The 13914-nt window shown below is 33.9% G+C and overlaps 1 protein-coding gene across 5 annotated transcripts in view; it reads left to right on the forward strand.

Moving 5' to 3' along the window:
- LOC110996721 (caskin-1) overlaps positions 1-12184 on the forward strand; it is a 200367-nt gene extending 188183 nt beyond the window's left edge. For 3 of the 5 annotated variants that reach the window (XM_022264537.2, XM_022264535.2, XM_022264536.2), the window contains exons 2-10: positions 5145-5342; positions 5733-5929; positions 6076-6255; positions 6704-6916; positions 7465-7572; positions 7829-7972; positions 8704-8829; positions 9153-9731; positions 10112-12181. In XM_022264537.2, coding sequence (XP_022120229.1) covers positions 5145-5342; positions 5733-5929; positions 6076-6255; positions 6704-6916; positions 7465-7572; positions 7829-7972; positions 8704-8829; positions 9153-9731; positions 10112-10408 — 2042 coding nt within the window. In that variant the 3' untranslated portion in view covers positions 10409-12181. Of the gene's footprint in view, positions 1-5144; positions 5343-5732; positions 5930-6075; positions 6256-6703; positions 6917-7464; positions 7573-7828; positions 7973-8703; positions 8830-9152; positions 9732-10111 lie in introns of all 5 variants that reach the window. The other 2 variants (XM_022264533.2, XM_022264534.2) reach the window with 2 other exon arrangements.
- Positions 12185-13914: the final 1730 nt, after the last annotated feature.

Raw genomic sequence — 13914 nt, forward strand, 5'->3', positions numbered from 1 at the left:
CCAGAATCGATTGAAAATCCTCAATCCACGCGGACATAGCTGCGGGCAAAAGTAACATGCAAAATAATTGCATATTTAAATATTTTGTCATGTCGAATAAATATAATAACTTAATGGTTACAGCTCATTAAGTATGAGTACTTATGAGCCAGTTCAGTAAAATTAATTTAATAACTTAATAAGATAAAATTACGCGCTCATAATGGGTATTTACTTTGGCTCTATACAAATTTTTGTTATCAGCTCGATGTATTCTCGTTTATATGTAACTTTTAGTTTTATAAACACTTTGTAAACCTAAATCCATATCTTAACGACTCGTAATAGTTGCGAATTGTTTAAATCGATTCTGTTAACGGCTTTGTATGGGAAAGGAAATTGAATGTAAAAGTTACGAGATATTTTTTTCTTTTATAGTCAGTAGGCATACATTTTGTTAAAGTATCTACAATCAGTTAGAAGATGTTGAGTTCAAAGGCGTTATAACATTATCGGTATATAAAACTTTTTAATTCGTGAACGAACAAGGTCTGACATCCGCCCATAGACACCTGCAACGCCGGAAGACTTACAGGTGTGTTGCCGGCTTTTACGAATCAGTACGCCCCTAAGTAAAAATACCTCTACATTTCACAAGCTTTAGTTTTTGACCTGACCTTTACGTAAGTCATAATACAATAAAATAACACTACAGCAATTCTTGTAATGCACCTAAACTCCGAATACACCGTATGAATCGTCACCTGCAAACCTTCTACCAAGAAACACTTAATACTGCCTTCAAAGAAAATACCATTTCCCATTTAAGTATTTCAACGAAGTTTAAGCTTTCACAGACGTTGCTTTGTTTGTCTAGGAAATATATGAAACAATTGTGTATGCCTATTATGTTCCCCATTGACATAGATTTTAAAAGGGAAATTCTCATTTCTAGTGTCTAATGTGCGATAACAAAGTGCTTACTAATTTACAGTGAACCTTGTTTGTGTATAACATCTATTAAGAGATCTCTTTTAAAAATATAATTTATTGATAAAGTAATTTTACCGTAATTTACAGTCAACTTTTATGCACAAAGAAATACAAAAACTACATAAATTCTGTAGCTGTAATATTATCTGTGTCAAAATTGACACATCTTCATTCTTCTATTTTGACATTGGTTATTAAACCAAAAAAATATATATATTTCTCATTAATAATACAATTCAATAAAAATATAATACAGATTAGCTTAGGACTTTAGCTTTCTTTAGGTAAATAAAAACGACTGAAATAGTACCTTGCTTCCTTAGCAATAAAAAACTCAATTCGATTAATTTTCCACCAATAAGTTTTCGTATTTGTCACAATGAATGAGAGCGATCTTTTACACAATACCATTATTCCAAATGGGAACGCCTTGGTCAAGGCATAAACAAGACCTTATCTATAATGTATTACACAAATTAGCATAAATCTACACTAGATTTTCAATTTGAAATATCTAATTCCCACAGGGCGGGATGTTTATTTTATTTTATCGGCGCCAATAAACATATTTCTGCATGCTATGTTAAGTAATAAACTATACTGTTTTATCTGTACTAGTTATTAACCGTCTCGGTATAACAATTTGTCATATTAACCGATATAGTTATATCTGAATAATCGATTTATTTACATTCACTGCAAATCGATTGTAATAACGCAATAAAGTATCGGTTGTTGCGTCAATTAAAGAGCTTTGTGCTTAAACTTGTGTTTAACTAGTTTTAAACAGATTTTAAAATTATATTATATTAGCTTCGTTTTAAAGATTATCAAGAAGAGTTAGTAAACATAGATACTTTTTGACAAGAAGATTGTATAGCATTTTCACTAATTATTAAATACCCTATTCAATAATTAGTGAAAGTGCTATACAATCTCCTTCGAGATAATAACTAAATACTGGCAGGCATAACCCAGACACTCGTAATAATAATAAAATCAATTCTCTTTTGTTTTTTGAAAATAGAAGTCAACGGAAACGGGTTCTTAGAAATGGATATGATAATTTAAAAATGGAATTTAGGCTTTCGTCGAAACGTCGTTGAACGACGAAACATATATTAAAATAACATTAATTAAAAGATTGTTAATTAAAAATTGTTATCATTCTTAGTTGAACATCTCTAGTACATATTGTCCGTAGAATTCGAAACGAGAAGAAGGAACAACTCTTAATTAGTTAAAATATCAAAAGTAATTATTTACGTAAATAAATGCTAACTGTATAGAATACTCTCGTTGTCTAAGTTCTGGTTTCCCATATTAAAGGACAAAATTATTAATACAGAAGCTCTTCATAGATAATCTTGTTTGAATTTGAGTACTAGGAAACAAAATTTGGGTCGATAAGAGTATTTCTCGGAAAATATTTTCTCTTTCATCGACCCTCATTTCTTAAATCTGGACGGTTCGATCAATCAATTCAGGAGCTTGTGTGGCTTTATGTAATCCAAGGGATTTGCCTTCATATATTATGTATTACCAATCAGCATAATACATACGACGCGGACATTTACTTAAATCACAATGCGGACACGTACAAAGCTTTTGAACGAACGATTCTGAATTGATTACGTATTTGGTGTTTTAAAGGTTTTAATAATATTTGCTCTGCCAAATAAACTAAAATTATCACGTAGTTACATAGACATATACATATAAAGAGAATTTTATACCCCACAGCTCAATCTAACCATTCTTTAGCCACACCGATTGCCTGACAGAATTATAAAGATAAATGATCTTCGACGATAATAAATCGAGTTTGCAAATTAAGTAAGCGCTAAAAATAACAACGCAATAATGTTGGCGCCGCATAATTGTATTTTAATAAAGTCGGACTATGAAGAATGTGGTTAGAATCGATCCTACGTAGCTTGGAAGTGCTCCTAATTGATTCAGTTGACTGCATCTAAATTGCGTTAAAATAATGTAATATTTGTTGTCGGTTTAATTGTATTGCGATACAATTTACCTGCTTTTGCAGGAAGTGCAAGATCAGTGATAAATCAGCGACAATATCCATCTGTCCAATGATTGAATGTCTTCTTTTAACATTCGCACTCAAAGCTGCCTCTGGCTTTTAACCAGAACACTATAGAAGTCAGTGCCTGTACTCTGTAACACCCAATTGCGATCTAGACTTCAATGTTGAGTTTTCGTACTGCGAATTCCGAAATTCGAATTCGTAATGTCAAGCTTGCGACATCAGTGCTACTAGTCTAAGATTCGGGATTAGAAAAATATACCCTCATCTGTTATTTAGATGAAACAATTTTTTATAAGCTGATTTCAATATCATGAACTGATAAAAACAGTACATAACTTATACAGCTATTGAGAGAACTACTTAAAAATTGCATACAAAAATGTCAGGATCGGTAACGCCTATAAATATCATATAAAATATACACTTTCAACTGAATATGCGTTTGAAAGCATCTACTCTTAGAGACATCTATTAGCAGATAATATAACAAAATATTAAGTCATCTTCTACAGAAAGGTGCAATCAAAAATTTACACACAAAACAAATTGAGTACTAAAATCCGGATGGTTAACAAGCAAAAGGCATAAATCAACTTTAACAGGGTGAAAGTATATTGGATAAGTAACAAATTAATGTCATTATGGCAAGTAATCTCCTAAAACAGTTTTATAGCTGCTTTCAGCCTCGTAAAGCGTGCGAAGGTAATGTCAAAACTCAGAAGGAATCCATCAAACGTGGCGAGATCGAATAAACTCCAGTAATCAAGCTGGAAATAGGCTCTGAACGTAAAAACAAAAGGGCAACGAAATCAAAATGAAAACATTTGCGACTTATGCTAAGCAAATAAAAGTACAAAGAGCAGTATATTACGGAAAATATGGAAGCATGAATCTGTCCACTATATTTTCTCACATAACGAATTTGAATAGATTTAGGCTGTAGAAAAATATAGTGTTATCATCATAATTTCTGTTTTAGTACTTAAACCGTTGATTACTAATAGTGGGATCTCGGTAAACGAAAATTATCTCGATATCCGCTGGCTATGATACTTTGAAACAATTTTTATATGCTAATGACCAACGAGATACGCGAAGGCAATTGAAAATATTTTTTATGTCCATAAATGCGTGCGTTCGCAGGGATATAAAGAATAAATTTGCAAATACATATAACTGTTACTGTTCATTATTTTTTATAGGCTTATATGAATGATATTATAATTATCGATAACGAAGTATTCATGAGCAAATAAACGCCTATTTTTATAGTTTTAACGATTCAAAAGTTGCAATATTGTGTTGTAACTTTGTTCCAATCAAGATAAATTTAATGGTGATTTTGCTGGGTCGGTTTGTTGGGGCAATTAGTTAGCGATCGGACGCGGTCATCGGATCTTGGCTCGATCATGATTGATGGTGTTTTATTACTAAATCTTTCCCGCCTTTTTCGTTTATCAGTGGGTTGAGGGATGTAACTCATTTCGCTAATGCGGTCGACGCCCCGCTGATAACCACGTTTGATGCTTTTGACGTTAAGCGGCCTTATTAGCTTTGTTAAAATATACGCGAAGAAAATACTTGGGGTGTACAAAGATAACAGGGAAGCCATTTTGGGCATATCTTCGTAATGATGTGCTTGAAAAAAATATGAAATGTAATTCAATATTAAAAGTTTTATATCGTACACAATGGCGCATGGAGTTTTAAAAAATATGGTGTTTTAGTATAAATGACACCAGTTTCACACCGTTTTAATTTTTATATGCATAAACTATAAAATAACCCATAATGTATACCCATTAGAATGACTGTTAATTAAGAAAATAAGCTTTACATTTAAAAAGTTTATTTAAAAAAAAATGGTTAAATACGTTGTAGCTATTTACATAATTTAATTGTATTAATATTACATAATCTATAAGCTATGCTAAGCTAGCGAGTGCGAAACTGCGTTACAGGGCATGGGTGAAATGAAACTGTAACTTTTTACGAAGAAATATATTACATACAAAAAGCAACTTGTTGCCACAGTGACTAACAGTTCAGTACAACCTTCGGAAATTCGTATATAATGTTTGCCAACTGACATTCTGTGCTAAAGTACATCCCTTTATTCCAGTGGGCGGAATGTCACGCGGGGGCGGCGGCGCCGGCAAGGCGACAACCGCGAAACGCGTCCCTCCCCCCGCTGTGCCAGGGGACGCGTTTGGCACCCCACAACACCGACACTCAGGTTCCAGTTTCGGATCCCAAGGATACGCGTCCTGTGAGGATCAGGCCTATCCACAGCCACCTGATACACCTTCACACACTCGAGGTAAGAATAGATCAAGTTGAATTTATACACAGACAAATAACAACAGTTTTTTAAGGATTTTCACTTTAATTGTTTTCGTTAATTTTTATTTTTTATGTTATTTTTCACATTTAGGTACAAAAACAGAAAACAGATTAATTACATACATAAAATTATTACACACTAAACAACATTTAAAAATCTGACTTCCAGTTATATCTGTACACAGCATTTACACTAAATATCAACTAAACAACATACACATATCAAACCGAATGACAAAAAAATAAAATAAAGTTAAATCAACAAAGGCGCAAAGCTCCTCAATTGTACCCGTTCAGAAATTCCGTCGTACATAATGATACAAACCAGTCCCGAAAATTTCCTAAGAAACTATTATTAATGTTTCAGATGACCATTCTGACTATGGCAGCACAGTGTCAGGGGTGTCAGGCGTGTCAGGAGCGAGTGGAAGTCTCGGGAAAAGTCCAGCTGGTGGAGGCACTTTCACATTTCCACCGCCATCGCAACCGCTCACGCATAAAGCAGCCGTATATTACCATCACCAGCTAGCCTTAAGTGATGATCAGGGCATCGATATGACACAGGTAAATTTGATTTTTGTCCTAAATCCGTCAGTATATATCCGAATAATGTCCCTAGCAGGGATTTTTCTTTTTCATTTTAAAAAGTTCAATTTTATAGTTAAGGAATAAATTATAGAAAACTTAAACATAACTACCGAATTTTTCAGAGTCCCGGTAGGGACAGTCCCGGCTCTTCATCAGGATCGGCTGGCTCCGGTTCCCGTCACTCATCAGCGTCGCTGGATAGTGGCAGAGCATCGGGAAGAATGCCGCATCATCACCATGCTTCATGCCATTGCGGAGACACCGTTGATAGAGTTCGATCTATGATCGCACAGGGACTTCCGGTATGTTGATAATATCCGCTTTAGTTTTAGTAAAATAATATTTTTTAGTTTACGCATGTGAATATAAAGAAGCCTATTTGGCAAGGTTTAAAAAAATTAAGCCATCATAATCTCTTTATCTTAGTAAGGTTATCTGTGGTCTAGTTAATTTCAACTAAGATAGTTTCGATTAAAGACCGATTTTCCGTGGTGTCTCGGAGGCTTAGTAATGTTTATGATGAGACCCTGGTTCGATTTCCGGGTAAGCAATAGTGGTTGCAGCTTGATTGGTACATATCCTACATAGAATGTTTAATGAAAGAAGAAAAATGTATTTAACTCATTCTTCTGCAGAACTTTAAATAATGATCATGCAAATTAAACAGTCTAGGATTTTAAGCATATTTAAGCAAGATAAAGAGGCCAAAGTCGAAAGTAATATACTAAGTGACATTATTAACTCTTTCAGGATGCAGACATAATTCATGCATGGCTAGCCGATTTACAAATGGAGGAGTATGCTCGTCTTTTCATAGAAGCCGGGTATGACTTGCCGACAGTCACAAGAATGACTCCAGAAGACTTGACAGCTGTGGGCATCAAGAAACCAAACCACCGTAAACGCTTAAAGGCTGAGCTGGCAAATCTTAATGTACCCGAGAACTTGCCCGATTATATACCTGTAAGTAAATAAACTTGACAATCTCAGTAAAACATTATGTAAATAAAGTTCAAAAAAATCTCAGTAAAAATGTTAAAGTAAAGTTAAATCTACACCATCTATATTGTCATTAGAATCGTCATATTACTTTTCATTTTTGCGCATCAACAAAGAAACACAAAGCAGATAAAATTTCAATACAGATCATAGTTATGTTAAGGAAATAAGAAATATTTTTATGCATTATTGAAGTCTATATTTTATGTGGTTAACGAAAAAACTATATAGAGACAGATTTCGATTATATGGCAAAAATTATCCTTCCTTCATCCGTGGGTTTGTAACGTAGCTATCTTGCGTTTGATTACGCACGACACTCTGTAGTTTGTCTTGAAAGCTGATCACCTACTTGCCTTAAAAATATTATAAAATAAATAAAGAAATTGACATTGACATTGACAGTGACATTGCGGGACTTCTAAATTAAATGTATGAATATTTGGTGTATATTGAAAGCGTTATTTAAATGCAATGTAAAATAACTTCAAATCATTAAAAACAATTTACAGGGTTCTTTAGAAGAATGGCTGCGGCTGCTTCGACTTGAAGAATACGGCCCAGCTCTCGTAGCGCAAGGTTATCGCACCGTGCATGACGTCACACAGCTCGCTTGGGAGGTTAGTTCTACGTACTACATAGTACCCATAGACAACAGTTGTAACAACAATATTCTGAGAAAAAGGCTCTCTGTATTTTCAGACAAATTATGTTTATCTTTAAAAAGTCTTGCCTTAAATGCTTAGACTGCTTTAGAAGGTAGACGAAAACATTTTTTTATATAATTGAAGGTTTTAGTTGTTTAGGGTTCCACTAATATTTCGCTTAAAATACAGAACAATAAGTTTAAAAAACAATATTGTTTTTTTATTACAGGACTTAGAAGATATGGGCATAGTCAGGCTCGGCCATCAGAAGAAAATACTTTTAGCGATCAAGAGAGTGAAAGACATTAGAGCCGGAAAACGGAGCATAAGTAACCAAGGGTCCCTGGATTTCACGAGGCTTCAACCTGGACAGGTCAGTACTTTAACTATTAGTGTTGCCAAATTAAATGTTGTAGTCATGTCCTAGGTCTAGCCATAGATAATTATTTTCAGTCTATATTCTATCAAACCTAAATAGATTAGTCTATTTATAGTTTAAGATTTTATTTTAAGTTCACTCACACACCATTCTCATAATCATGCTATATCTTAATTAACAATTATTTAATATTTTTAATTTTAACTTTCTATTAACATCGCCTAAACAAGCGTTTAGTAGCTTTCAACTAATTATAAACTAAAATATATTTAGCAAACTTAAAAATGTGCAGGATTAGCGTAATAGATGTCTCTATGGTAAAAAGTGACGTCAATTTAAGGATGATACAAGCATAAATGTGGCTTGTGTTGCCATATAACAGTTTTGGTTTCCCCCTTACGTTGAAACATTAATTTTCGTTTTGCTGAGACCTTAGATGTCTATATTTCCATCGCCATCGTCGCTATTTCTACAGCCCTGCGATCACATTCCAAAAAATATGGAAAAATGAAATGTCTGAGACACACACCTATCGTACTTCACAATAAAACATTAGGTAAACATCAAAAGAAATACTCCATATGAATGGATTTTTTTTAATAAAGTAAATAAATCGCAGGGCTGTATCACCCATCGCTGCATCCACCATACCACTAGCCCAAAGCAGCATGTGAATGTTTTGTTTATTTTCTTTTCCAAACACAAACCGCACATTGGACCTAAAGGATTTATATCCGAGGGAGCAATACCAGCATTGGGAGAGACACGCAAGAAGTTACCATAAACCCCCCGATCTAAACTTTGACGCTCTACAAACGTCCCTATGTGCCACTGACTTGGTCCCCATCCAGGTATGAGACTTCCTTTGGCACCCAATGACGCACCCCGGCACCTAGCTTTATGTGCACTTGTCAATTTTCGTGTGATCTAGGTTAAGCCTGCACGGTAGTGTCGTATCTATTATTTATCCTTACTCTTAACATTTTAACAGGTCAGCATGATGCGATACAATTTATAATAATATATTGTGTATCTAATAAAAGTATAATATGTAAATATTTTGAGCGAGATAGCATGATGTAACATTGGTAACGCTACCGTTTGCCGTAATTTTGATGATTCTACATACTCAAATTCTTGTTGGAACACTTTCTTATAATTCTCTTTATAACAGATACGCCATCCCCGCGGTAAGTCTTTGGAGAGTTTAGAAGATCCGTCAGAAAGAACATCCCACACTACATTCTCCCCTGAAGCCGGGTTTTATTATGGAGGCCAATGGCGACGTTCGTACGACGATGGAGATATAACACCGACAAATGATAGTTATGAAGGGGGAGGCACTTTGCCCCGACCCAGGGGGTTAGTGAGACCACGTCCAGTCGCCAAGATCCAAGCGACTCCGGCGTATAGAGATAAATCTCCGGACTACACATATGATGAGATTGCTTACTCGGCACGACTGCAGCGCGTCGCTTATGGAGCGAGTCCGCATGTGGCTAGAAAGCCTCCGCCGGAACCACCGAAGCGTCAAAGCTCACAGTATGCTCCTTTTACTCGCTTCGGGCAGACAACTGTGGAAATTCATCCAGAGAAGAGCTTGCCCTTGAGTTTGCCAGCTTATCCTAGTTCAGACTCGCTGAGTGTTTCTTTAGACAGTACAGGACTACTTCCGCCCCCACCTGCCCCTTCTTCCCCACCCCGGAGATACGAAGAGGACAAAATGAGAACGGGTTCTGATGCTAGTTTTAAGGTGAGATGATTTGTTTATCTATTTCACTTATTTGATCAAGTAAAGAGTTATTTGTATATACGTAAAGTTCAATGCTTTAATTTTACTTTCTTAGATTATTGCATCCTTGATCTAGCGCTGAGCATGTAGATTATACTGTTAACTAGAAAGAAAGCCGCATATAGCAACTCAATCACTATAAAATCTGTTCAATCTACCCAAAAAAAAAATTATATGGCGGGATTTCTGATCTTCGAAACTTTTGCGTCAATAATAATGAAGCAAACAAACAGAACATTTTTCATAAGTACTATGCACATCGATGACTTAAATATTTTTTAACCTAAGACAATTATTGGTTTTTTTCAATGTTTTATCATATTATTATTAATTCTTTACAGTCAAGTTCGAGTACTGAATCGGACAGCATTCCATTCGCCAACGACAACGCAGGTACAATTAAACAAAACCGAAGTCAAATGGCTGGCAGACCTCATACTGTGGATTATGGAAGAACGGGTATGGGCTTGGCGACGCTCCCTCCTAGACCTACAGACAAACAACACATAGAAAAAGAAGAGAAGAGTACAGAACCCGTTGATGTTCTCAACGATATAGGGAACATGTTGGCAAACCTTACAGATGAACTTGACGCCATGCTGGAAGAGGAGAAACGACAAGGCCTGACTGATTCCTAAGATTTGGCCAAGTATCTCGAATCATGTAGAACAAATTCCAAAGATACTATTGGTACTTATTTTTTGTAGGTAATGTGAATTGTTTTGGCCCAGTTTAAATAAAACTTTATTGGATTAACTGTTAAAACCTACTTCAAACTTTGAAGGGATAAAATAAAATGAATAACTAATAACAGCTGTTGTGTTAAAATGTTTAACATTGTTTATATGGACAATACTGTGTTGTTTGTTGCCTTTCATTCATAAATAAAGGAAAAATGTTATGAAATACTTGACTTGAACTGTTGACATGCAATATTTTATTATTGTAACCATATCAAAACTTTCAAGGACTTAAAAATGTGAAGTGTAGATTTAATCTTTGTTAATGCAATTTCTTAACATGCACCAAATGTCATATTGGATAAATTTCATACTCTGTGGAAACTGTTAATAGTAACTATTAGCAACACACATTCGTGTCATAGCGCTACAGACAAAATCACTTTTCGCCAGTCGTGACCCACTAACGAATTTATATGAAATGGTCACGTGACACGAGCTAATGTCATTCCGATATAAATTATATATTATATTTATATACTATAAATTCGTTTGGTTAGTGGGTCACGATTATCAAAAGATGACGTCTCAAACCCTTGGTCGGCCCCAAATTGTTTTAGTAATCCACATATGTTTAAAAACTAATCAAATTTATCCAATACGGCTTTAAATTTAATTTATACAATAATGTATGTAGTTCCTTACTTAAGCAATATCTGTTTAAATTGCGTTGAAACACGTATCTAATGAAGCAGAAATGGCTATTTTTGTAAATAATTTTACTTAAAGTATGTCATAGATAAATATAATATCCAGTAGTTAGTTTTCCATGTACAATAAAATTGTAGAATTAATATTACGTAGGTGATTAGTTAGAATTTATACAAAATGGTAGCTTTAGATATAGAGTGAAAAGTAGTGTTTCTACTGTGAATGTATAATGATCCTTCTTATACTTTAGATATCATAGACATATGTTACATTCATAATATAATTTATTAGTAATATCTTTCCGATTCCAATAAATCTACTCTGTATAATATATACTAAAATGCACCATACTTTTGCTTAATAATCATACTTTCGTCTTTTTATATGCAAAACAGAAAATCCAAATGATCTCCTATAGTATGAAACGTGATATTAAGTGGCCATAACTATACCCAAAAAAGTAATAAACCCATGACCATTCTTTATAACATTCACTTGAAACATTGAATAAATAAATAGTATATTATAACCGCTAAAGTTAAGAACTAAGCAGTAAGCTAAAGAAATAACCAATTGTAATTTTATATGCATAGACACACCGGAAAGATAATTATTATCAATGGTAATTACACAATGAAGCAATAAGGTCACAGAGAACCCAAAAGTGATGAAAAAAATTTAATTTATTTGCTTCAATGTCTTATTGCCATAACTTTTAGCAATGAAATGTAGCGCATCATATTTTTATTAGCTTTATAATGTAAATAATAGAATCAGTGTTTCTACATCCTTTGATACCTAAAATATTTAGACATTTTGTACATGTATTCTCAAGTAAGCCGTCACCTTAATAGGAAGGTGCTAAATATTATGGCAATTTTGTAACATAAAGGCTTTTCGTTTTTTGAACTAGTCAAAATTAATTTACAGGTGACGGCTTTGAATTATGTAAAATATAACTTGATTTATCTATTTTATTATACCGAAAACTGCTGTTTCTTTTATTATTAATGAATTCTTATTTTAATAAATATTTGTAATACCTATGAATTTGCGTTTTTTTTCTATTCGTAAAATAATCCTCCGCCGTAAAATAAGTCATAACCTAGTAGTGGAGTCTCTCAAGTAGAATTCATGATTATTCAAATGTATACCTGCAGTTCCAATAATAAATTTCGATCATACTAATATTACTAAAATAATGTGTAGGTATTTTAGATTTATATTGAGGAAAATCCCACTACATGTACTTTACCTAGATGGGGTGGTGTTACCATCTTAGGTTTGGTTAGGCCAGACTTATGAATGAGTTTCGCGAATATTTATTTTTCTTAATAGGCAAGTAAGTGATTTGTCTTATACGCAGACATAAGTGGTCGATTTTTTGGTTATCTTACTATGTTATCTTCACTGAACGGGCATCGTGTCAAATGCGCTCATAGAAAGATACACCTATTGGAAAACAGCCAACGCACTGCTATAAGTTTGACAAACGCATACTCCTAATAGGCCAACAGTGCTCTTAGAAATAAAGCAAAGGCAAAATAAATAATGAAATGATTACTGCAATTGTATTTATGAATGCTAACGTATAGAATAAAATAATAAATTCATGTTTCATAGTCTTTTTACCAAGCAATATCAAATTACCTTTCTTGAAGAGCAATATTTTTACTGTACAGTAGAAGATTTTTTGTTGATTGACGGAATTTAAGAAAAATAACAGGATTAGTAATAAATAAATCTCTTATTTAATAAATATGCCTTTCAGGCTTACATCATAACATAGTTCCATATAAATAATGTCTTCATTGTGCAGGGATCCATATAAAATAGCAGTCGACATCAAATTGGATCTATGCAAGGTTTTCATTCGTAACACCACTCAATAGAGCTCTCACTGAACAGATTTGCAACAGGACTAAAAGTATGGTGATATTCTCATTTATTTTGTCACAAACCTTTTGCAACCAATCTAGCCTTGTAGTTTTTAAGAGAACTCAGGGTTCAATTCAACGCAACATACCTATTGTATAAAGTCGCGTTGAATGGCCTTTCAATATTAAGGTAACTGTTCCAAAATCCATGTGTTGTGATTTGTAAGAGATTGAATCTCACTGTCCATAGCCTTAATCCATAAATCTTTTGCAGAGATATTTATTGCTTTCGTATATGAGCTCAGTTCTGTCGCTTAAGGCATAATTAAATTTTTTAATCTCCTAGGACGGCCAAAACTATCGTTTCGCTATAGTCGACATCAATCAATCATCATTAAAAATAAAAAAATAAAATACGTTTATTATGGAACAGGTACCACTTATTCCACGTCATTAAATGTTAACCTGTAGGCATACCTACTCATTGGCAAAGAAGAGGGAGGGTGTAGGCCGAGAGAAAAAGCCGGCGTAAAAAACTCTCGGTACTCTTTTAAAAAATCATATTATCAAACATTATTCATATTAAAAAAAAAATATAGCAAATTAATTAGAAGTAGCCTCAGCTCAACAGTAGTCCCAGGCCTTTTTATCGAATAGATAATCGCTAACTTAATAGTAAACCTTTTTACACAGCTTTTATTTAATACTTCCGTCTTCGTACTACTATAACAGTTTTATTAAATTTATTAAAAAGCAGAGATAAAAGAGCCTCTGGGATTTAATTAAAAAAGGGTATCCCTTTCCCAAAAAATAATTACTTACTAACTTTAGATAGTCTAGTATGAGGAAATTGCAGCCTGCGTTTGTTCCGAGTAT

Source organism: Pieris rapae, chromosome 8 (assembly GCF_905147795.1).
Source record: "Pieris rapae chromosome 8, ilPieRapa1.1, whole genome shotgun sequence".
In the NCBI taxonomy this organism is placed as follows: Eukaryota; Metazoa; Arthropoda; class Insecta; order Lepidoptera; family Pieridae; genus Pieris; species Pieris rapae.